Source organism: Gobio gobio (genome assembly GCF_949357685.1).
Source record: "Gobio gobio genome assembly, chromosome: 8".
Taxonomy (NCBI): domain Eukaryota; kingdom Metazoa; phylum Chordata; class Actinopteri; order Cypriniformes; family Gobionidae; genus Gobio; species Gobio gobio.
This window is the reverse complement of record NC_137114.1, coordinates 31,713,541-31,736,876: the sequence shown is the minus strand read 5'-3', so window position 1 is coordinate 31,736,876 and position 23,336 is coordinate 31,713,541. Positions and strand designations below refer to the sequence as shown.

General features: G+C 37.0%; 2 protein-coding genes across 2 annotated transcripts; both read right to left on the bottom strand.

Moving 5' to 3' along the window:
* Nucleotides 1-32: 32 nt before the first annotated feature.
* Nucleotides 33-13,769, bottom strand: trarg1a (trafficking regulator of GLUT4 (SLC2A4) 1a). Its single transcript, XM_079824273.1, has 3 exons — nucleotides 12,810-13,769; nucleotides 2,426-2,552; nucleotides 33-1,820 (listed from the first exon to the last, which is right to left on the bottom strand). Exons 1-3 carry the CDS (start codon nucleotides 13,191-13,193, stop codon nucleotides 1,798-1,800), a joined length of 534 nt encoding a protein of 177 aa, XP_079680399.1. The 5' UTR covers nucleotides 13,194-13,769; the 3' UTR covers nucleotides 33-1,797.
* An 877-nt stretch (nucleotides 13,770-14,646) lies between these two features.
* On the bottom strand, nucleotides 14,647-20,753 carry aipl1 (aryl hydrocarbon receptor interacting protein-like 1). Its single transcript, XM_079824271.1, has 6 exons — nucleotides 20,273-20,753; nucleotides 19,802-19,981; nucleotides 17,482-17,670; nucleotides 16,777-16,953; nucleotides 16,286-16,427; nucleotides 14,647-16,187 (listed from the first exon to the last, which is right to left on the bottom strand). Exons 1-6 carry the CDS (start codon nucleotides 20,366-20,368, stop codon nucleotides 15,328-15,330), a joined length of 1,644 nt encoding a protein of 547 aa, XP_079680397.1. The 5' UTR covers nucleotides 20,369-20,753; the 3' UTR covers nucleotides 14,647-15,327.
* Between the last annotated feature and the right edge of the window lie 2,583 nt (nucleotides 20,754-23,336).

Genomic DNA, 23,336 nt, shown 5'->3' with positions numbered 1-23,336 from the left:
TGCTGTACAGGATCAATAGCTGCAAGCAAGTTGTGGACCATGCATGTTAATGTTTATTTCACACTTGCAAAGGTACATAGAAAAACATATGTTGTACATAATAAATCACAGTTTTAAAAGATACATAGCAGCATTTTTGCATCTCATTCATATTGGTCTAATGGTTATTATGAACTACACAGTAACACAATTGCTTATAGTGAACAAAATAGTTATGAGTAGCATCAATTTCTAGAGAGAAAAAAACGAGCATTAGATCACATGAATTCACAAAACAGTAAATTATACAGTACAATGCCTATAAATGAAGTCTTGGGTGTTTCGGTGCTAACAGTCTAGTTTCAGGAGATTATACATGAAGGTCATACAAAAGTATCGACATGACGTGAGAATAATGATGAAAAATAAGTGATCAGGTGCTTAGAAATTTAGGACAGGGCAGTAAAATACTTAATTCAGTATGAATGAAGCGGATCAATGGACTGTGCTGTGGAATGTTTCCTTCCTAGCCCTCCCTCAGTCTAACTAACCAGATAAGTGCTGTTATGTATCTGTACCTCCATTTTTACAATCTCATATTTAATTTGTGTAATTTTGTCTCATTAATATCAGCAGATAGATGAATTAGCAGTCAGAGATGCAAACACTGTGAGACGTGTCAAAGAAAAGTCCCTTAAACAAGCTCATTCTTGGTGAAGATAAAAAGAGTGTTTTGTCCACCCACAGCATGCCTAAATATTTCTATAAATATGCTGATATATATCTCATATTTATAAAGGTTACGTAAGGGAGATTTATGACAGGGAAACTGGCATTCTGTCCTGGAAAGAACCCTGGAAACGATGAATAGTCCTTTGATTTGTTTAGCATACTGATATAAAGGTCTTGGCACAGAATGGTGCTGGCCGTTGCATGCCTCTAGGTGAATGTCCATGCTCCAGCAGTTTTTGTCAGGAGAGAGGCATGGCATGCGTAACATTACAGTCTTGCCTCTCTGAAGGAAACTATACTAGTATAGGACGTGTAGTGGAGCCCTATGGCTAGGACAGAGCTCTCCATGAACTTTGTGCCATTGAGAAAATAAAGCATTGGACACGCACTGGACAATGATGTACATTCCCATCTGTAGATAACCACTACTCTCACAGATAAAAAAGGATAGGAATGAAAAATGCTGACACTTATTCACATACAAGATCAGACATGCACGTGGTCATTTTTATAATCAAAACCTACAAAATAAATGAACAAAAATGAAAACTCCAACCCCAATGACCATTACCGTTAAGTCTGACAAGGCCTCTAACAGTCTTGTCATCCCTAGTTCATTCCCGTAGCTTAAACTCCACATATAAATCTTTTTATAAAACATACATCGGTAGTTATGTTGCAAATATTTCGGTGCATAATTTTCGAATGCAAGATCAACCAGGAGTAATATAAGGTTAAAATGCAGCTTGCCGGGGCATAGCCATGTTTTCAAAGACCATCTTTGAGAAACGTCCCCTCGTCCTTTGTGTCACCCTCAGGCGAGTTCTTGCCGAAACAGCAATGTTTCTCATTTACATAACGCAAGCAATCACTGTTCATTTTAACATATGGGATTTTGTTTTTTGTTTTTCACTGAGCATGCTAACCTACTGCATGCATTTTTGCTATTTAATCAGATCTTATTTAGTCGCTACAGTCCTTGTTTCTTTTTCAACTTCTGTGGCATTGCTGTTAAGAGGGAGATCTTATTTTAATTACATCGTGTGTGAGTTTTTTTGCAGTAGTGCTGTAGATGGGTTTCTCATCTTACTTTGTCCCCTTCCCAGTTACTGAGGATAGAGCAGAAAAAAGAGCATATGAATCATAACAGCAACGTTGAGTGTGGAAATACAAGAAACCTATCAAACATATCACAGACTGCGAGTCATTTTGGCCTAGAGACTAATTTCGAGTCTGAATGAAATTCTGTTATATAATTGTTTCTACTCCAAACTGTTGTCGAGATATAATCATGTAAATGGTGGCTGTCATAACTTTTTCAGGTATTTTTGACAGACTTATTCAAACATATCAAATAATTACGTTACATAAAATATTTTATTAGTTGATACTTTTTATTCAATAAGGACACATTCAATTGATCAAGTGACAGTAAAGACTTTTACATTGTTACAAAAATATTTCTGTTTCAAATAGCTGTTCATTTGCACTTTCTATTCACCAAAATAGCATCAAAACGAAATGTATGTATTTGAATTTCTTGATAAAGAAAGGCATAATCTGAAAGTCGAGACTTTAATTAATCAAAAACAACACAAAATATAAAAAATTCACATTTCTCGGCTCATTGTGATTTCCGACTCAAAATAAGTCACACATCTATCATGTCTTGTAGTGTCTAGATGACAAAATCAAAGCTTGTAATAAAACGTACCTGCAACCACCACATAGATTATGATGCTAAGGAGGCCCACAATGATGGCAACACAGCTAATCAGCCGCGCCAAGCGTCCCAGGCGTCTTGCCCCATCCATATCCCCCTGCTGTAGACTGTTTCTGGACTGTAGCGAGACAAAAAAGAATGAATGTATTAAAAAAAAGTATGCATATATAATCCGTTACAATAGACTCGTTTTCAGTTAAGCCATCGGTTGAAGTCTAGATGTGAATATGCAGGGAAGAAAAAGGTCAGAGGTCAATGTGATTTGTTCAAGTGATTTGGATATAGGATCAGGTGAGCTGATAAACGTGTTTCCTTATTAGTGCAGCCCTATGCCACAGCCACCCATTAGATGGTCAGTGTGCCCTAGGGAGAGCCTCTCCAGTAGACTGCATTAAAGTAATCAATACTGAGCAATACATTGTGCAGGAAAAAGCCTCTGACACAGTGGCCAACCAATCTCCCCACACTCAAATGCTAATTCCATTCTCCATCACAACGCCGTGGTTTTTCGTCTTGTGATGTGACGCAATCTCACGTTATCATAAAAGAAACTCAGGAGTGGCGTCGCTGTCCAAGGTGCTGAATGGACTTCTCGAAGCACTAAGTAGGACTTTAATAGCAAGTAAGTTGTACTTAATATGTACGGCTTGATTCCCAAAAGCATTATCTAAGTAGGGCATAGTGGGGGGGCCAATGTGGGGGTCCAGATTCCAGATGGTCAAGAAAAAATTTCAATATGATTTTCTACACTGTTCATTTTTTGCGGACAATAGGGAGCACACATCAGGTTGAATAGAAACTACTCTTCGTTTCAGGTCGATTTGGTTGCTCTACAAAAGCAAATTTTTGCTATATTACCACGTCTGGTAAAAGGATTGAAATAAAAGATATTTTTTTGTCAACATGTAACAAGTTTTCACACATTTATTTCACACTTCTTTTGTGTTTCAGCCTTAGTTCAGCACCTTCTGACTTGACAGCTCCCGTTATGATGTACTATAGTTTGGGGAAACACTCCATATGACATAAGAAAAAGGTATCTTTTAAAATGTTGTCATTATTTACTCACCCTCATGCTTTTCCAAACCTGTATAACTTTATTATTCTGTGAAGCATAAGAAATGTCCAAACAATGGAAGTCAGTAGGCGTTTGGTTTTCAACGTTCTTCAAAATATCTTCCTTTGTGTTCCACAAAAAACAAACATTTGCATCCAGGTTTGGAATGATAAGAGGGTTAGTAAATGAAGACAGAATTTTCATTTTTAGGTGAACTATCCCTTTAAGATGATATTTGTCAAGTTGAGAAAAGAAAAATTCAAATGTTGACAATTAGTTGTGCTCAGAAATCCATAAAGTTTACAAAAACAGTAGGAAGCCGCCTTCACATTCATCCCTGGTGAATGTACAACCAAAGACTGAAAGGCCGACTGTGGAACCATTATCCTCTTAATCATGTCTTCAGCGTTCACTTAGAGCACACAGTAGGACAATCGCAGATAGGATTACAGCTGTATCAAACTGGTTTTGTTGGAGAAACTGAAGAGCTTCCCCCATCACATACACACAATCTTCCCTCACCCACAGGGAGGCTCTGCTTCCACAATGTCAAGCTGCAGTTTACCTGTTACTCTTGGAGCCACAGTATTGAGTTCTGCTCATGCCTCGCTTACAGAATCTTAATGTTTGTCTTTTTCAAAGATTGTAAATATATATGAGCAGTACCATTCAGGAGTTTAGGGTTGGGTCAATAATATATACTTTTTAATTTGAAAGCAATATGCTCACCAAGACTGAATTTATTTGATTTAAAAAAAAAAATGCATTAAACAGTTACATTGTGAAATATTATTACAATTATAATTATAGTGCAATTATATTTCTATTTATTTTAATATTTCAAAATGTAATTTATTCATGTGATGGCAAAGCTGAATTTAAGCTGATTTGGTCATTCTTATCAATATTGAAAACAAATATTTTTATGGAAACAAGAGTTCAAAAGAACAGCATTTATTTGAAATAGAACTCTTTTGTAACATTATAAATATTCTTTAAAAATAAATAGTAACCCCAAACTTTTGAACGGTAGAACAAATGATCGTTTCCTCCAAGAGCATTAAGTTTGAACAAGTTCTCAACCATATGACTCAATGTTGATGTCCAGATTTGGCACAATTGAGGGACTCATACGACTCTCACAAAAGCCTGCACACAGCAACATTAAGATCAAAGGCTATCTAAACTTCTGAACTGCATCGTTTGTGTGATTTCAGTTATTTTGTCTTGTGAAATATACTTCAGTATCTGTTTTGCAGATGTAGATTAAGTCCTATGGCACTTTAAAAAGAGCCGGAGCATGCTAACCGACCCATCGTCTCAGTTCAAATACTGCAGACTGGCTCTGACATCCTTGCAGGGGTATAATATGTGGCCGGAGCAGCACAACGTTATTGATTCCCTAATCGCTGCGGAAAGCCGTATCAGCGCTTTCAATCAGTGTGGGTCCTTTGAAGATACTGTGTAGTAAAATGCCATCTGCCATTCTAGCATTTCAATCTCACGGCCGTTCTCACCTGCTTTCATTTAGCAGGATGACAGTGCAGTATGTGTCGTGTGCCGTCGTGATGCAGCCGCGCAAATAGCTTCCGGCTCTTTGTGTTTTGAGGTGCATTTTGCCTGACTGCGGTTTAGAGAATGCTCAGAAACGCCAGTGGATTCTAATGGGCTTTGTGCGGCTTTTCCGAGCAGAGGAGGGGCGTGGTCCCGTCACACGGCAAATGGATAACGCTGATTCCCCAGGAGCTTTGGCCTGTAATATATTTCTCTTGAACTGGAAAGTCTTTGCCAATTCTTCTGGGCCGATTTGAAGACCCCCTTTTCTCCTCACTTTCTCCCATGAACACAGAAAAGCTCCCCTCCCCCTTCTCCATCTCCTGCTGCAGCCTGGGAGTGAACAGGAGCTCTTAGCGTTCCCTCACAAGCCTGAGCCATTAATTATAAACAGCCATGCCAGCAGCCAAAGAGGAGTGACTGTAGAAAACCTGCACAATGGAGGCAAAGTCCCCCCTCTTATTTTTTGTTTAGTCCAAAATAAATTCATTTACAACAAGGAATCAATACTTTATCATTTTTTCTTATTAATTTGATTATAATAACAGTAATAATTAGAACCACATTCAAGCATATTTCTTTCTTTTTTTCTGTTGGTAAAACTAAATGTTTTCCTGCAATTATTACTAATAATAGCTACCTTCTTTTCAGGCCATTAGTCAAGACTGCAGGCGGCAACATTAACTCTTAAACGCATGCCTCAGGTCTTTAGTGACCCGGGACGTCATTCACTACCTTCCTGTCAAGTCCGAAGGTGTTGAACTAAGGCTGAAACACAAAAGTAGTTTGACATCAACCTTCTTAGTATTCCTCAATCAAGTCATTATAAACGATATAACAAAAAAAAATGCTTGTTTCCCGGTCGCTAATGACCTGATGTGTGTAACAGTTTAAAGGGGCACTTCAGCGCTGGGAAGATGAATGTGTATTTAAACGGTGTCATTTATGTAGTAGAAATGGGACATTATTTTTGAATTAGGTGCCTTCTAGACTGAGAAAAGACTGAAAAATTATTTTTGTCTCATGTGGATGAAAGACAACTCCCAGAATGCACTTGCTTCGCTGCCCTACGAGGCCACTCCCTACACCGCCCCCAGCGTCGATTTGATCTTCATAATGATACAATCATTTCGTTCAGTTAGAGAATAAACACTACAATTAAAAACTGACCGTGTCTTTTCAATAAAGTGTCATTGAGCCGAACGAAAGTCACAGGACAAACGCAGCAGTGTCAGATTTCATTCATCACGAGAGCGAAGTAAGAGCTGAGCAGAGCTGAGGTAAGCACGGCAGTCATTCTCAGCATGTGTCCAGTCTGGCGCGTTTTCTGATCGCATATGGAAGCTAAACTTTCATAGGAATTCATTGAAAAGTTGAAACACTCACTTTGCTCTGCACCGCTCCGGTTATGAATGCCCGAGGCCGAGCCGAGCGCACTTACATTCTGTGGGCGGGTTGAAAACATGCGGAACAGCTCCCTCTACTGGCTGTAGTCTTTAGCCTCTGGCCAAAAAATCCTCCGATGACGCAAAATGACGATATATATACAGGATTTTTTCCAGAAATAAAATGCATAATTCTCTCATCTCAGGCGGATGAGAAAAGTTGGGGGGAAAGTACCATAATTCAAATATACTACGGGGTTTATACTGATACAAAGCTTAATGCTAAATCACTGAAGTGACCCTTTAAGTATATTTTTTTCTGCACAACAATAATTAAATCGTGACTCAATAAGTGCAATTCCCTTTTATGAATGTCTGATACACAATGATGAAGTGACGTTTCACTCATAGTTACCGCAGGCAGAAAACAAAAGAAAAGGAAGTACCATCAGCAAAACTTGAAATGTACTTCAGAGCAAGCGCTGAACGCAATCAAATATTGTCACTTTCACTTGATGGTGGATCTGGTGAAGCTGTCAGCGATCAATATATTGATTTTAAAGATGTTGAAAGTGATAGTTTTGACAATATGTTTCCAATCGTGAATATGAGCCAGATGCTGAATGTACTGGGAAATGAGCTCATCTGCTCAAAATAAACCCTTCCAAGCTCTAAAAGGTAACAAAATATGCTTGATTTTATTCTTCTTTAATTGTTACTCTAATATCAGAAGAGTTTTATATTATCACGACAGGTAGAGATCCATCCGTGTGTTAGATATAGGTCCCAGTCGCTAAAGACACAAGTATGTAATAATGATTGGCAAAACATTCATGCATTAAATGGTTAAAGGAAGTGCAGTTTTAAATTAATTTAGTGAAGGGGTCGATAATAATTGCCTTACAGATCATTATTTAAATATTTAACCTTTTTTTTTTTTTACATACCTTGGATATAGTATATCGATATATTTAATTGTGCAGGTTGATTTTTATATTTCGATTAGCTTTTTGGCATCATCTAGTGTTCACTTAAAGATAATATTTAAAAATTATTTGTAATTCTTTAGGAAATTTGAAAATGAATACGCATTTTCATACTGCACAGTATAATGTTGTAATGCCTAAATTCGCTTTTAACATTTAAAATTGTTTTAGTATTTAGTGTTTTATTTTTCATTCATTTAAACAAAAATTTGATCGATAGTGTAGAACGTTTAAATCAGACATTTATCGTTTATCTGAAGTAACATTAAAACAATCATATCTGCATGTCGTTGCCTCCCTGAACTTTATTTATATTTTTTATTATTCATATTTCCTCATTCTAGTTTTTAATGTATTTATTTAGTCAATTTCTTTATTTATTTGTCTCCAGTCTCTCAATTTTGCACATGGAAACAAGCTTCTGTTGTCAGTGCATGAGCAGGTGCGCTGGAAACATGATCTCGCTGGCTGTTTGCTTTCATAATGTAATGTTTCACTCAGCATTGTGAGAACATGATGACACCATATTACAATAGGGCTTGTTTGAGAGACGAGCAACAAGCTGCTTAACGCATCAATATTTTCCAAAGCTATTTCATATGAGGTATTGAAAAGCTGGAAAAGCAGAAAATGGCAGCCCATCGTAGTCTCAAATTCCTGTTATAATGTCATGTAATATCGGACACAGAAACAAAGCTATTCAGCAGCTCTGCTTACCATATTTTACCAGCAGAAGCTGCAGTGTGTGCAGTTTACAGCTTTACTGGTCCTCCCGTTGCACTGGGATTGGCCAATACAATCCACTCCACCTCCCCATGCCCAGAAAATGATTCCTTTCTGCTTCCATGAGCTTCAGCTTACCATAACATCTTATTTGCCACTGTATTGCCTCTGTAAGCTCATTGATTTTGGCGTTCCTGATGCATACCTACAGTACAACACTTTGCTATGTTGCCAGTTACAATTGCTTTGAGAGGAACTGTTTAGATGTCTGTGGCTATGAGCCCATGTGTCATGAACACAAGAAACACAAAATAAAACCCAAATATTTTACTAGTGACCAGTGAAAGCCACAAAATTATGTCTATTATTCTCATGTCATCTTTGTGCTCTTATTTTTAAAGTATTTAGTGACCTTTTTCAGAAAGGCAAAAATATTGACTTGGGAATAATGGGGGGGAAATGTTAGACTGATTAGCCTGCAAAGCCGATATGACTAGTGTGAAGTTGTGAACTTCATAAATGAAAATGTGCAGTGTGATTTCCAGTTCAAATCAGATGATTGAGCTTTTTATTGTGCTCGTCTCAGAAATCCGAACTTGTCAAAAGTAACATTAACATTAAATAGTATATTTTTCATATATTATAATAATTATTTTCCATTTGTATGCCTATTTTAATGTTTTAAACTTACCAAACAAGATATACAATGACATGACCTTTAATTGTTTTGTTGCTTAGCTGTTTAAGTTTGTAATAAACTATAAAGAATTTTCCAGTTTAAGCCTCACCCAGAAGTTAAGATCCAAATTTTAATAGAAATCCTATACACATTTTATTTGTATTTTTTTTCTCTCGTTTATTTATCTTTTGTATTATTTTTTTAATGATGCTAAACGTTTAAATCACTTTATATTATGCTATTTTACAGGTTCCTATAAGGTTCCTGTTTGGGAGGTCTCCTACAATAGGTTTACATTAAAAAAAACTTCCATTTGGCAGCTCAATTAAGATTTATGATGTATTTTTTTCTCATCTTCCCATGACTGCATGGTTAGAATTGGAAAGAAAATTCAATTAAATCAGATTTATTTAACTTATAAATATTTAATTTATTTATTTAAGTACTCTGGAAACGTACTTGTATGACTATATGAATATTCAAGAAAATGAAGGAAAATGTTACGAATCCAATAGTTTCAAACATGGTAAGTGTGTGGCATGAAATGCAGAGATATTTTAGTATCTCATATACAAATTCATTATCTCATTACGGCCCTAAATGAGGAAATACCTATTTTTTCCAGGCAGAACAGATTATGGGCAGAGAAAGTTTTTTTTTTTTTTTTTAAAAGGATTTGTAGATAGAGTTATTTCGAGAAGGGTTTACTAGATTTAGGTATTTGCAAATAAGGAGTTTATTTTGCCATTTCAGAAGTGTTTTATAAATATACCACCTTTATTCATCTTGAAAAAGGAAGTGACTAAAAATTGTTATAGTAAAGGTCTGATTTCATGTCTGTAGAAGAACCGCAGGAGTCTGCAAACTCTCGATTAGAGGCATGAGGAATGAGGAGATATCAATGAAGGTCTGTAGAGACGCTCAGATGCAAACTGTAAATACAAGATTGAAATTGCTACAATATAATTGGCTAAAAAGTTAATGCAACCTCAGTATTATTACATTATTACAGGCATCTGTCCTAAATGCAATTCATGTAAAGGTACTTTCATTGTGTATGGGAGTGTGAAGAGATCTTGAAATTCTGGAAGGCAGTGCAGACTATGATAGATACAATAATCACTGTTACCATTTCTCCTGAACCCAAAAAAAAAATATTCAATTTATATCCAAGTAACCTTAAATTGAGAAGAGAATATATATTTGTCTATATGTGTAATCTACAAGCTAAGTGTCAGTGTAGCGTTTGATTGGGAGAAGTTGGCACCAAGTAGGCAGATGGCTGAGTGGCTCAAGGAGATGGCAATGAATATGTTGTTGGAGAAAATAATGCCTATTATTAAAGGCAGGTATAAGGCTTTTGAAGATGCTTGGAACCCCTTTATGATTTTCTGAGAAAAAGAAAACAATGGAGATATATTTGATGGGATATTAGAAGATATGTAAGAAAACAAGTATTGTTGGGATGCGTCTTGTAGGCCTTTTTAGCTTTTTTGTGTATGTATTTGTGGGTGTATTTCCCATTTCTTTTATGCTGATTGTCTGTATGTGTGTGTTTATGTCATAAGTTTGTGTTGTTATAACATGTCTTTGTTATGTGATCTAAAAAGCTATAAAAAATATAATTTAAAAAAAATCTTCCATTTTCGCAAAACATGCATTGCAGCATCACCTCTTTTTCTCACAGTGTCTGAAGCGGTTCGATAAAGGATTCTGTCTCTCTAAACCCATGCCTCTCTGAGAGCCTCCTCTGCTCTGATTGGACGGCCCAGTCTGTTGTGATTGGTCTACCACTTACAGTGCATGTCAGAAATTAAATGCAGGTTAAAATATCTGAATTTCAGCTCAGGAGGCTTTCTCAGCACTTGTATACAAACAGTAATGATTGGGTCATTGTTCATGGACAGACCATAGGTGGAAATTATGCAAATTTGTAACAAACCTAAGTAGGTTTATGCTGGAAGTGAGACTGGAATTAGGCAGTTTAGATTCAGTTGTTCCTTTGGGAGACAATAACCTTGCAGAACTTTTACATTCACAAACAGCTGTATTGCACACTACACAAAGGTAATATCCGGAAAAATCATAATGGGGGCTCTTTAAGAATTACGACCCAAAATAAACCTGAGGGGTCTTTATAGTAGAAGGCTAAATTGATCTGTCAAATTGTCAGCCAGCTCTGGTTTCAGCTGTCACTGTTGGTAGGGAAGAAAGGCTTATTTGTATTTGTGTGGAAAGACCAGACTGGGAGATGCTATTTGCATGATTGTGGTCAGTAGGACAGGTGTTTGCAGAAGAATATTGGTAGCTTTCAATGCATTCTCATAAACTTAAACTGGATCAGGTTCATGAGGAGTGTCCAGGACTCTAAATATCCCATCTGTCTTAACACAAAGAGTCAGATGGCAGGGGCACAGCAGGGATTATTCTGTACTGTAAATGTAAAGGATTTTGATCTTTACAAGAAACTGGAGCACATTTGTATGGCGCCTTTCCACTGATGAGAATTGAATGCTCTAATTTGTGTTCCTCCAATAGTGCAGGTCCCACTGAAACACTTAGAAAGTTGTAATGAAAACTGAGCACACAATGGTTGAGTTGTGTCTTATTAAATGTATTGAAATGATGTATTCAAAAGCTGCTCTCGCGTGACCACGCTGGAAAGTCTCGTTTGTATCCTGCTGAGGTTCTTATTCACTGTTCTTTCAGAGAGAGAGGATGGAAAAGTGAACGCAGAAGCACTCATCTTTGATTAGAACAAGCAGGGCACACTGTTATCCGCTAACAAGAGTATGTCATGGATGCAATCTCTTGTAGGCTACAGTATGTCTTCATTAAACACAGATAAATGGTACCACACCCTACATGTGTGCACTCTCACAGTGCGATCCTCCAAGTTACTTGGATGGAAATAAAGATGCTATTTGGCTTTTTTGTTGTTGTTAAAATAATTATATTTGTATATAATATATTTGTACGCTTTGAACAAATGCTTGCCTCGGTATGAACCTAAAGCTTGTTCTACAATAACAATGCTTTCAATCAAAATTAGGCTTCCTTTCATTTTCTAGCTTTTAACGAACAGTTCACACCCCATTTATGCTTCCTAAATTACTGTTTTGCTCCACAGTCCCCAGAGTTTCTGCTGTGTAGGTGCTTATGAGCGGTGGAGATAGTCTGCACCAATTTTCTGGCGAATAGCTCCCAAGCACGCAGTCAGGTCCGTTTACTGCGAGCATATGCAGGGCTGTAAATCACACCTGTCAGTGGATTTGTGCTCTGCTCTCTCAATGCAGCTCCTGCGCTTTTGCATATGATTTGCAAGAGTATGGCAAGTCATTTTAGCAATTATACTCAATAGTATGAATTTAAAACTAACTAGTGTCGAACTATTTTGGTTCATAGTTTCAATTGCTAGAAAGTAATCCAACAGTTAGCGACTACTATTGTTTTCACTTTCACTGTACTTATTCACTAGTATGTATGCCTTTGCTAGTCAGTATTACAACAGTAGCAAGTAACTGTTCCATTGTTAGTAAAAAAAAGTGGAATTGAATTCTATGGTGGTTCAGATGTTATTTATTAACCAAAAAAAAACACCACTACTATTAACATTTTATTTCTTAGTAAAACTATCCCAATAGTTACTCGTTTCAGTTTTGTTAGCTATTTATTTATTGTATAGTAGCCTAGGCTAGTCTACCTATTTATGAGACTGTAGATCAGTGAACACAACTGGGGGGGAATAGATAGCCTACAGTAACTGTTGAATAAGAATATAATGAATAGTCACTACAGACTTAGTACGTTAGTACTAGTAGGCTAAGGAATTATTGCAAAACGGCTTGCCATACAACAGACAGACAGACACTGTTTATTGAAGTAAAAGAGATTTTTGTTTTGTTTTGGTACAATTTCGTGTCCGTGATACAAAATGTGGAAATAAAACCCACCGTGAACAATTTCAATTGTAACTTATCTGTCTACTCACCATAATTGAATAGACCAGCGCAACGATGCTTAGTGGCCACACGGGACAAAAACAGGAGAAAATGACCAGTATGAGGTAGTCTTTGGGTTTCTGCTGCTCTTGGGCTGCATTACCGGTGGATGATGTGCGGCTCAGGCTCACTCTGGACGGGGAGAGAGGAGCCGATCCGAGCTGCCCCTCTGACCCGGATCTCAGCGGCAGACTGTGGCCGTTCTGATCCCCGTCGAGAGCCTTGTCACCCCCGACATTCACCGTGAAGGAGCTGGAGGTCTTCACCCCGGTGGGCTCGGTGGTCACGAGGAGTTTCTCGGTCTCGGCTGGTTGCGTGCCGCCGCTCTCCCCCAGATTTGATTTCGCAAACTCCGTATCTGTGTTTATTGCCATTGTGGAAATCCAAAGTTAATATTTCTGAATGAAAAAAACTCCTTTTGGCAGATGTGAAATATTATAAAAGTGGTCAGACGGCGCTAATTTCCCATTATTTACGATTTTTTTTTCAACTTCAAATCACGCGTTTGATTGTTTTCATACGGTTATGACTTGAAACGTCGAATTAAGATGTCCAGATAATTATTATTAGTATGTTCCTTTGCAATGTTGTTCTAAACTAATTAAAACAAGTCAAAGAGTCGCTGTGACATTATCCTCCCATGTCGATATGGTCATCCTCTCTTTGTGATGCTGTTTAATGGATTCAGTTCCGCTCAGTTCAATCCAGATCGGAAGACGATCTCCTCTGCCCACACACTCAACTAAACCACAGAGACGCGACTCATCTGGACTTCAGCATCTCCACCGCAGCATTACCCAAACGTCTTAAAAGCCGTAGAGAACTCGTTTTCACGTGTAAACAAACGAATAAGCGGGTGCTTTGCGCTCTTTTGTGATGTTGCAGCAGGTTAAAGTAGTTGCGCAGCAGTGAGTGCAGGGATGTTCCTCTCTCACCTCCTCTGCATCAATGATGGAGGTGCGCTGGTCCTGCAGGACTCCCCATGCAACACTCGCAATGTTCTTCCCCTGGGGATGCTGCAATACCTCCCTGTGTTTCTGTGATAAACAAACATTACTTGAGCTCTTGTTGATTATTTGGTTAGTAAGCTAATTAGTCAAAAATGCTGTTAAAAGGAGGATTTCTCTCTTGAAGAGAGAAAGCACCCCATATATATTTTTTCTCAATGAAAGTAGGCTATTTGGAAAAAATGCATGAGGCTTGCACACCTTCTGCCATTATTGTTTCTTATTATCAACCCAAAACCTTAATGATCTTTCATTAATCAAACTAGTGGATTATGCTTGAATGATTTATGCGCAATGCGCTGTTCCTCATTTAATCCCATCTTAATCATTAGTCTGTTACAATGTTCTTGGTTGTCCCGACCAGATGACAAGCATGGTTACATAAGGAGCATGTGAATGTGCTGAAAAAATGTGGATAGAGATGAGGGAATCCCCATAAAACAGTATCATGTGATGTAATGGTATTGATCCAGTTTGCACTTTAACATTGCAAGTACTTTCATGAACATCAGTGCGGACAAAGTGTACATACGAACATATGCATAAGAAATGCAGTGTTATAGTAAGTTATGACATAAGAAATGCAGTGTTATAGTAAGTTGACATAAGAAATGCAGTGTAATAGTAAGTTATGACATAAATGCAGTGTAATATTAAGTTATGCAGTGTAATATTAAGTTATGACATAAGAAATGCAGTGTAATAGTAAGTTATGACATAAGAAATGAAGTGTAATTGTAAGTTATGACAAGAAATGCAGTGTAATATTAAGTTATGACATAAGAAATTCAGTGTAAGAAATGCAGTGTAATAGTAAGTTATGACATAAGAAATGCAGTTTAATAGTAAGTTATGACATAAGAAATGCAGTGTAATATTATGACATAAGAAATGCAGTGTAATATTAAGTTATGACATAAGAAATGCAGTGTAATAAGTTATGACATAAGAAATGCAGTGTAATATTAAGTTATGACACATAAGAAATGCAGTAATAGTAAGTTATGAAATAAGAAATGCAGTGTAATATTAAGTTATGACACATAAGAAATGCAGTGTAATATTAAGTTATGACATAAGAAATGCAAGCCAGAATTTTTCACTCTCTCATCTAATGTTTGAGAATCAAGAAAATCCAGGAGACCTCAATTCATTAAATACATTTAATTTTCCAGTTAAAAATATCTAAATTGCTCAAACACGATTCATTATTACATTTGATATTATTTAATTCTTTACATGACTGCCTATGCAAAAAGACTGGTGCACGTGAAGGAATTATCAAATTTATGATTATGATGTTTTGAGACATGAAATGCTGCTGACGGATTAGCCAACTCAACATAGTAATTGAGTGAGTACTATTTTTTGCGTGAATGGCAAAACTACAGTCACTATGGTAGAGTCTTACATTATGTAAAATACATGAAAAGCAACAGAAAAAGCATAGTAAGTAAGTAAAACAGGTCAAAAATCATTGTTGCTCTTCTCTTGAAAAAGTTTAAGACTCTTTGATCGATTGCTCCAGGGATGTTTGTACAGCGTTCAATTGTTCTGGAGAAGCAGCTTCTCTGGTAGTTGGTTCTGGAGAAGCAGCTTCTCTGGTAGTTGGTTCTGGATAAGCAGCTTCTGGATAAGCAGCTTCTCTGGTAGTTGGTTCTGGATAAGCAGCTTCTGGATAAGCAGCTTCTCTGGTAGTTTGTTCTGGAGAAGCAGCTTTTCTGGTAGTTTTTTCTGGAGAAGCAGCTTCTCTGGTAGTTGGTTCTGGATAAGCAGCTTCTGGATAAGCAGCTTCTCTGGTAGTTTGTTCTGGAGAAGCAGCTTCTGGATAAGCAGCTTCTCTGGTAGTTTGTTCTGGAGAAGCAGCTTCTCTGGTAGTTTGTTCTGGAAAAGCAGCTTCTCTGGTAGTTTGTTCTGGAGTCGCATTCTGAGTTGATGAGTAGTTGTTGAGTTTTGGGATCACGTGATCAGTGCTTAATAGCTCAGAAGGTGTTTGTTCTGCACCTGATTGTGCTGAAGTTATTTGCTCTGAAGTTGTTTGCATTGAGTTTGTTTGTTCTTCAACAGTTTCTGCAAATGGTGCTTCCTCTGGACTCTCTTGTACTGGTGATGTTTGCTCTGGAATCTCCAGCTCTAGAGACTCTTGCTCACCTGCTATTTTTGCGAACATGCCCTTGTACCTCAGTCTGTCCTCCTCATTTTTTAATTCCATTCTCATTTTGAGAACCGCAAGCTCTTTCTTGATTGTCTTTTTCATGCCAGGGTCCAGATCCAGCACTCGGATGAAATCCTCTCTGGCCTCGGCTTCATTCCACACCTCCATGTGCGCTTTGCCACGCAGATAGAAGGCTTTCATCGCCCCTACGAATTATAGAATGCTTTCAGCTGGTGCATTTGAGACTCGACTTATAACTTCTCGTTATAAATGGTGGGAGAACGGACAATTTACAGTTACTCACCAGGGTGCTGGTTGATGATGTCCGTTGTGTGTTCGATGACCTCATAGTACTCCTCCATGTGCAGCAGACACTGACAGTAGTTTAAAGTGAGCATGTTGGCCATCTTCTCCAGTTTTAGCCAGGGTGCTTCCCATGCCTTTTCCTGGAGAAACATACACATTTCGATTCAATGAGATGGTGCCATTAAAATTACATTAGTGGCATTATAATTCTATAATTTCTTGATCAAAACATTTCCCCTCAGAATCCTGTGGAAAAAAAACCCAGCATATGCTGTTTAGGTATGTTTTGAAACATGGCAGCTGGTTTAAGGTTCTAAGAAACTAACTCCAGCTCAGGACCTGCTCATGACCAATTAAGGACCAGCTCAAACCAGCTGCCATGCTTCAAAACATACCTAACCAGCATATGCTGGGTTTTTTTCAACAGGGAATATAGTCATTTTTAAGCTACTGAATGTATTAAAAACCAGTTGCAGAGATGTATCTTACCTTTGCCTGCACGTTCTTGATACACACAATGGCTTCTTTATATTTCATTGTGGCGTCCTCATATCGGCCCTGTTTGAAGAGCTTGTTCCCTTGTCCGTGGAGCACAGGTACCGCTTTCACCCTCTCCTTATCATTCAGAGCCCAGGACTCTCGGTCATACTCACTGGGCTGCTGCACCTAAATCCATTATTGATTACTGTAGTAAGTTTCTCATATATAATTAATTTCCATTTAATATCATGGGTATCTTGAAAGAAGAGGATAAATAGGTTTGAAAATGATCCCCTAGCTCTACCTAGTGGTCATTTTGTGTACTGCTCTTGTGAATTGAAGGCACTGATCTACTTCAGGCCATAGGTTGAATAATATACTTCAGCCAAAATCATATTGCAGATATACAAATACAAAGCTATGAAAGGTTAAAGCTAGTGCACATATGGCAATTATCTTAATAAAGACAAGGTCCTTCACACTAATCTAGCCTGCAAATAATAATTCAAATATATATTAGCACGGCAATGTTTCAGTCTAAAAATCTTCCTAAATGCCTGAAGAAAGCCTTCTTTATATGTGAATGCAGTGTTTGGGACCTCTTCTTCACGTACTGTGAGTGAAATCCATATCAACAGCTCAATTCAGTGGCTCATTTCAAAATCAATGCAAATATTTTTCTCAATGGGCCTAAAAGCAATATTGAATTCAGACCTTCAGAAGTTCCATTACAAAGTAAAGAGGCTGTGGTTCTTTCTGAAGCTCGTCCAGATCGTCATAGCCCAGGCTGTGGTAGGCAAACATATTGGCCATGCCGCAGGTGTGGATGTGCCAATCCACTGGATCTTTCCCCACTGCGATTCGCCGCAGACTCTTTGCCACTATTGGATACAATCCGGTGTGCTTCTCGGCCACAGAAAAAAAAACATTAAACACTGAAAACATAATCACTGTTAAGCTCTAAAATAAGTCATTTTTCAGGGTAAAAGTTTATGCATTTCACTTAATAGTTAAATTCCATCAAATTGAATTGAATAGTTCATACACATTTTAATAGTAAAATTCCATCAAATTGAATTGAATAGTTCATACACATTTTAATTGAACAATCTTTAATCAATTATTCAATTAAAATATGTAAAGATTATTCAATCTGATGGAATTTTACTATTAATTGAAATGCGTAAATCTTAAAAAAAAATGCTTACATTTTTTTGAGTGTATACATTTATTAAGCTATTTTAAAAGGCATGGCACTTTTATAAAGCTTGAAAGTGTGTGTCTATGTTTCGGATGTGTCCATAACTGTGTTTGTCTTGGCATTCCTATAATGCTAGAGGCTGTTATAGCCACAGTAACCCATATCTCATGTGCTGGAGCTTGGATGGCAGCTGTAAATGATGATCATACCATGTGGAACAAACTCGGATTAATCCTATTTGGTAAAGATTTAAGCTTTCCGTCTGGCTTACGCAATGACACGCTCCAGTCTGGAACTCACTGTGGTATTCCACAAACATAAAATTACCTGACTGAATTGTCAGTCACTAGGTCTCATCTGAAAGTGTTATCAGTTTAATTCAGCTTTAATTACAGAAATACTGTTCTGACATTAATTTCATAATGAGTGTCTGAGGCATTTGTTAAATGGTATTTAATGTTTTTTTGACCCTCATTCAAACTTGAGGTGTGAATTATTTTAGTCTAATTATGCATACACAGCTGTTCAAAAATATGGTGTCAGTAAGATTTAAAAAAAAAAAAAAAAAAGAAAGAAATCCACTATTTTATTCAGCAAGGATGCATTAAATTCACCACAAGTGTCAGTAAAGACCTTTACATTGTTACAAGAAATTGTTTTTCAAATTTCTGTTCATCGAAGAACCCTGAAAAAAGTACTACAGTTTCCACCAGAAAATTAGTTTTTAACATAAATAATTAGAATGATTTCAGAAGGATCAAGTGACATTGAAAACTGGAGTAATGATGCCGAAAATTCAGCTTTGCTATCACAGGAATAAATTACATTTATATAGGAATCAATTTAAATATATTAAAATAGAAAACAGTTGTTTTAAATTGCAATAATATTCCACAATATTACTGTTCAGCCTTGGTGAGCATAAGGGCATGAGAGGTTTTCAAAAAAACATATACAAAAATTCTTACCAACCCCAAACTTTTGAACAGTAGTGCACATATATTATTTACTTAAGTTCATTGAGAATTTGAAGGAGCCAAGAGGATGTAGAATTGAAATTGCTCCAGAAACTTGAACATTTGAATTAGAGGAAGTGTAAAATGGAGGAAAGTTCAAATAAATTCATATAATTGCAATTGTAGATTTGAACAATACAACAAATAATAGACAAGTACAATACATCTTATACTTATTAATTAATCATCATTAAATAATTATTATATATATATATATTTTAAATAGTCAAACCAAAAATTATTCATACATATTTTTTTTACTAGTGGGTGCAGGACACTATAGTTCATTTATGTAAGTGAGGATAGCAAAATAAAGTAAACTGTGACATTATACCCAACAATTCTTCATACAGTGGACTACCAGTAAAATTGATAAAAAATTTGGGACCAAAATGATTCAGACACTTTGACCTGACCATGTTTTTCTTTAATTGCTAATGTGACCTTTTACACTACAGACTGAACAAAATTAAGCATTGCTTGGTCATTGGTTGACCTAAATTGGTATTATCTAATTGTGTACTTAAATTGAACAGCTGACAGCTGTTTCTATCAAAGTTATCTGACATTATCAAGATGGATTTGTTCTGACACAGTTTAACTCTGAGTTCTTGTCATATTTTATTGCCATTTTATAACTATGGCGAATAAACTGATAATGTGAGAAAATGTTGAAGGTGTCTGAATACATTTTGGTTTGACTGTATATAAATCCAATTCAATTTAGTTTGTTTCAATTTAAATACATTTTTTATTCAAACTGAGTATTTTGTTCCCCTACTGACCAAGACCACATGGAGGATCACAAAATACTTACGGTGACATCACACCAGAACTCAGCGACCTCCCCTATGTGCATGGACGTGAGCAGAGTCTCCCAGACATCCAGTTTAAACATGTTCCCGATCACCATTTCCATGGGCATACCTGCCTTCTTACTATCATCTATCACGGTACGATCATCGTTGCAGAGCTGGGTGCGGAAATGGAACGTCACCTGTATGCAACATGGAAGAGTCAGAAAGGTTGGATTTGGTTCTTTTTAGGTTAAATTTGCTGTTATTTACACAAAAAAGCATCTATAAGCCATTAGTACTAATGTCCCCTACAGTATATCCCTTACAAGCCCGTATATCTTATTGAAAACCGACAAAGTGCAAAGATAAACATAAATTATTATGACATTAATCAGTCTGGAAATCTACTGTGTCTACTCTGAAATGGATTATATAATCCCATAAAGACAACCTATTACATGTGTATACATTTCTATAGGCTATTGGACTACCTTAGTTCCTGTGACAAATTTGGGCTTCTCATTTGTCCCTCCATGCAAGATGGTCTTCTTGATCCCTTCAACACCTAGCATTATGATGTCCTCCATGATGTCTGCGATGTATTTTTTATTGGAAGTGTGTTTGCATTTGTATTGTGTGACTGAAGAGGTGTACCGATTGGAGCTGGATTAAGAAGGCTGGGATAACAGGATTAGGCCCAACAGCCCCACCTTCTCATCCACAGAAGGGCTTTCCTCAGCATTTTCACACTACATCCATCTCCAACTAGAAGAGCCTAGAACCCTCTGCGATAAGCCGAGGTTCTTCAGTCTGTTCACCCCAACATTGTGTCCCGCAGCCACGCTGAAAGAAAGGATATGATGTAAAGCTGGGTATGGACTCAACGACCCCATCATCGCACACATGTGGCCGACAGCTGGGGATTGCAACGAGTGTGTTACAGGGCTGCCGGTGCCGAGCCCCTGCCGAGACAAACGTTTGGAACAACCCATCTGCTTATTGCCGTTTTGTAAAACTGTCCTGGATTACGGAAGAGAGACGCCAAATTACACGCAATTATGGTTTTTACAAGCCATGTCTGAACATTGTGTACTAGCCAAGCACCACATATCTGAACCCCTATCAGATTAATAAGCAGGAGTTTCACATTTTAATTCACTGGACAAAGGAATCGGGGTGGGACCCAACCGTCATAAAGTACATTCAAAAGTGTAAAAACACATTTTGTTATCGTCACGGTATTCAGCTCCTAATAACGGCTGTGTTAAAAAAGTAGCACATTCTGTAGCCGTTTGATATATGCTGGTCACAGCTGTCTTCTTAATGATGCTATTAGAGAGTTATGTAGGCCTACATTTAAGAATGATTCCTGAAAATCATGTGGCCAGTGCTAAATATTGCACAGCATTTTTGAATAGAATTGGATGCCGCGCCATCTAAATCTATTTGAAATCATGTATCGCCCTCTGCTGGCCACAAGCCACAAACATTGAGACGTTAGGACTGTTTCAGGATTTAAGTGCATTCTTAATCATTTTAATAGATTTATTATGTCTGTTTAGTTAAAAAGCACTATGAATGTAGCCTATATACTTTACAGTAGCCTAATATTTAATAAGGGTAGTTATACAGTACCATAGGCTTTAGCTTTAAAGCTTATCTTGCATCATATCCCAGAAGTAAGGGAAAGCGGGCACAACCTAACGCTTTTTGACTTCCTCAGTTTGTGTAAATCCACTTGTTGTTCAGAGTATTTCTTTTTTTCCCCCCACATTAATTGCACCAATGACATGTCTAGTACAATTACGTGGTTTTGTTTCATTAAAACAGTGTATACTTTTTTCTTGATTTACCCCGAAAGAATGGAAGTGAAATGTGACAACAGGCCCCATAGGTGGGGTAAATAGTAACATGTGAGGGGCACATTGTAACATGACCAAATGACAGCTTAAAATGTTATCTGATATAATAAAAAAAAATATCCAGGACAAACTAAAATATTTTGTCAATAAAATACAATTATTCACTTTTTTAAATAAAACAATGGCATTTTTTGATCATTCAAAATATAACAAAATTTGAGTTTGACAACAAACACACCTCAAAACACAGTTAAAAATAATAAGCATTGACTCACTTTATTCACCTTTTTCTCATGGTTTCTCAATAGAATTGATAAAAGTATAGAATAGCCTAGTTATAATAGGAGCTCATTGTAACGAAGTACACAACTATAGGTGTCTTCTGCTGGTTAGATCAGCATTAAAGAACTATATCAACTGTTAAATAACATAACATTAAAATAATATCAGATTTGTCTTATTTTAAATAAACACAAAAAAGCATCATTACTCCAGTCTTCAGTGTCATGATCCTTCAGAAATCATTCTAATATGCTGATGTGCTGCATTTCTTATTATTATCAGTGTTGAAAACAGGTGTGCTGCTTAATTTTTTTGTAGAAACCGTAACATTATACATTTGTGTAACATTATAAAGGCCTTTAATTTTAAGCTATTTATTCCATTCTTACTGAATAAATATATATTACTGACCGCAAACTTTTGAACAGCGGTGTACGTCTGGTGCTAGACATGTCTGAGGCTTAAAAGGCTAAATTATCAGCATGTTGCCATGGGTACAGGCCTGAATCTAGCATAAAAGCATTATGATGTTGTTTGTTTTCCTGAAAGGGGTGCCATGTTCAATTTTAAGATAACCTTGGAAGTAAAACAAAATTAATAAAAAATGTTAATGACAAAGAACGTATGTTTTATACAGTTTTACTGTTTTATGACAAGGTTAACCCATTCAGACTTAACTTTTCTATGGCATTTTTGATTTATGACTTTTAATGTTATAATTATGCACACAACAAAAGGATTGGATTCTGCTAAATTGATCTGCGGGTGATCGTTTACCCTGCTTTTTTACTTCTAGCCTGTGACAGAGCAGAACATATGGTGTCATTTGGGTGTTTTTAAGTTTACCACAACCACAACATATTGTCCATTTTGATCTTTATCAAATTGTTTGTTTGTTTTGCTAATAGATAATTGTTTCTGGAGCAGAGCTAAACATTTTAATTTATTTAAAAAAAAAAGATTTTAAATACTTTACAATTATTGCTAAGATCAGTAGATTTCTGGAGATGTTCATGGCAGTTTGATGAATCCTGCAGTCGAGAGGCTGCAAGTGGGTCTGATCTGTGCGGCTCTGTGATTGCTCACCTGCCACAGACGCAGAAGGACATTAATGATGCTGTAAGTGAGGTTCGGTGTCAGAGTGAGTCATGGAGACTGCGTCAGTTCACCCACGCATGCTGCGTCGTGCGGCCACGTGGAGAACGACATGTGCACCACTGAAATGATGAAAACCTGAATATTGAAAATATATCAGTGATCCGCTCGTGTAATGTGACACTCATTGTTAGGCACAGAATTAAGCTTTGATCCTGTATTCATAAAGAGATGAGGAGCGCACAGGAACAGACAGCTGCTGTGACTGCATGTGTGTGTGTGTGTCATTCTCATCCAGCCTTGTCATAATGTGACG

Excerpts from the sequence above, each read along its gene's own strand:
- trarg1a (XM_079824273.1), bottom strand. The coding sequence starts at position 13,193 with ATGGCAATAAACACAGATACGGAGTTTGCGAAATCAAATCTGGGGGAG. Across the intron at positions 2,553-12,809 it reads CGCTGGTCTATTCAATTATG|TCCAGAAACAGTCTACAGCA; the intron begins GTGAGTAGACAG and ends GTCTCGCTACAG. Across the intron at positions 1,821-2,425 it reads AATCTATGTGGTGGTTGCAG|TAACTGGGAAGGGGACAAAG; the intron begins GTACGTTTTATT and ends CTCTATCCTCAG.
- aipl1 (XM_079824271.1), bottom strand. The coding sequence starts at position 20,368 with ATGGAGGACATCATAATGCTAGGTGTTGAAGGGATCAAGAAGACCATC. Across the intron at positions 16,954-17,481 it reads TTGTAATGGAACTTCTGAAG|GTGCAGCAGCCCAGTGAGTA; the intron begins GTCTGAATTCAA and ends TAATGGATTTAG. Across the intron at positions 16,188-16,285 it reads CATCATCAACCAGCACCCTG|GGGCGATGAAAGCCTTCTAT; the intron begins GTGAGTAACTGT and ends TATAATTCGTAG.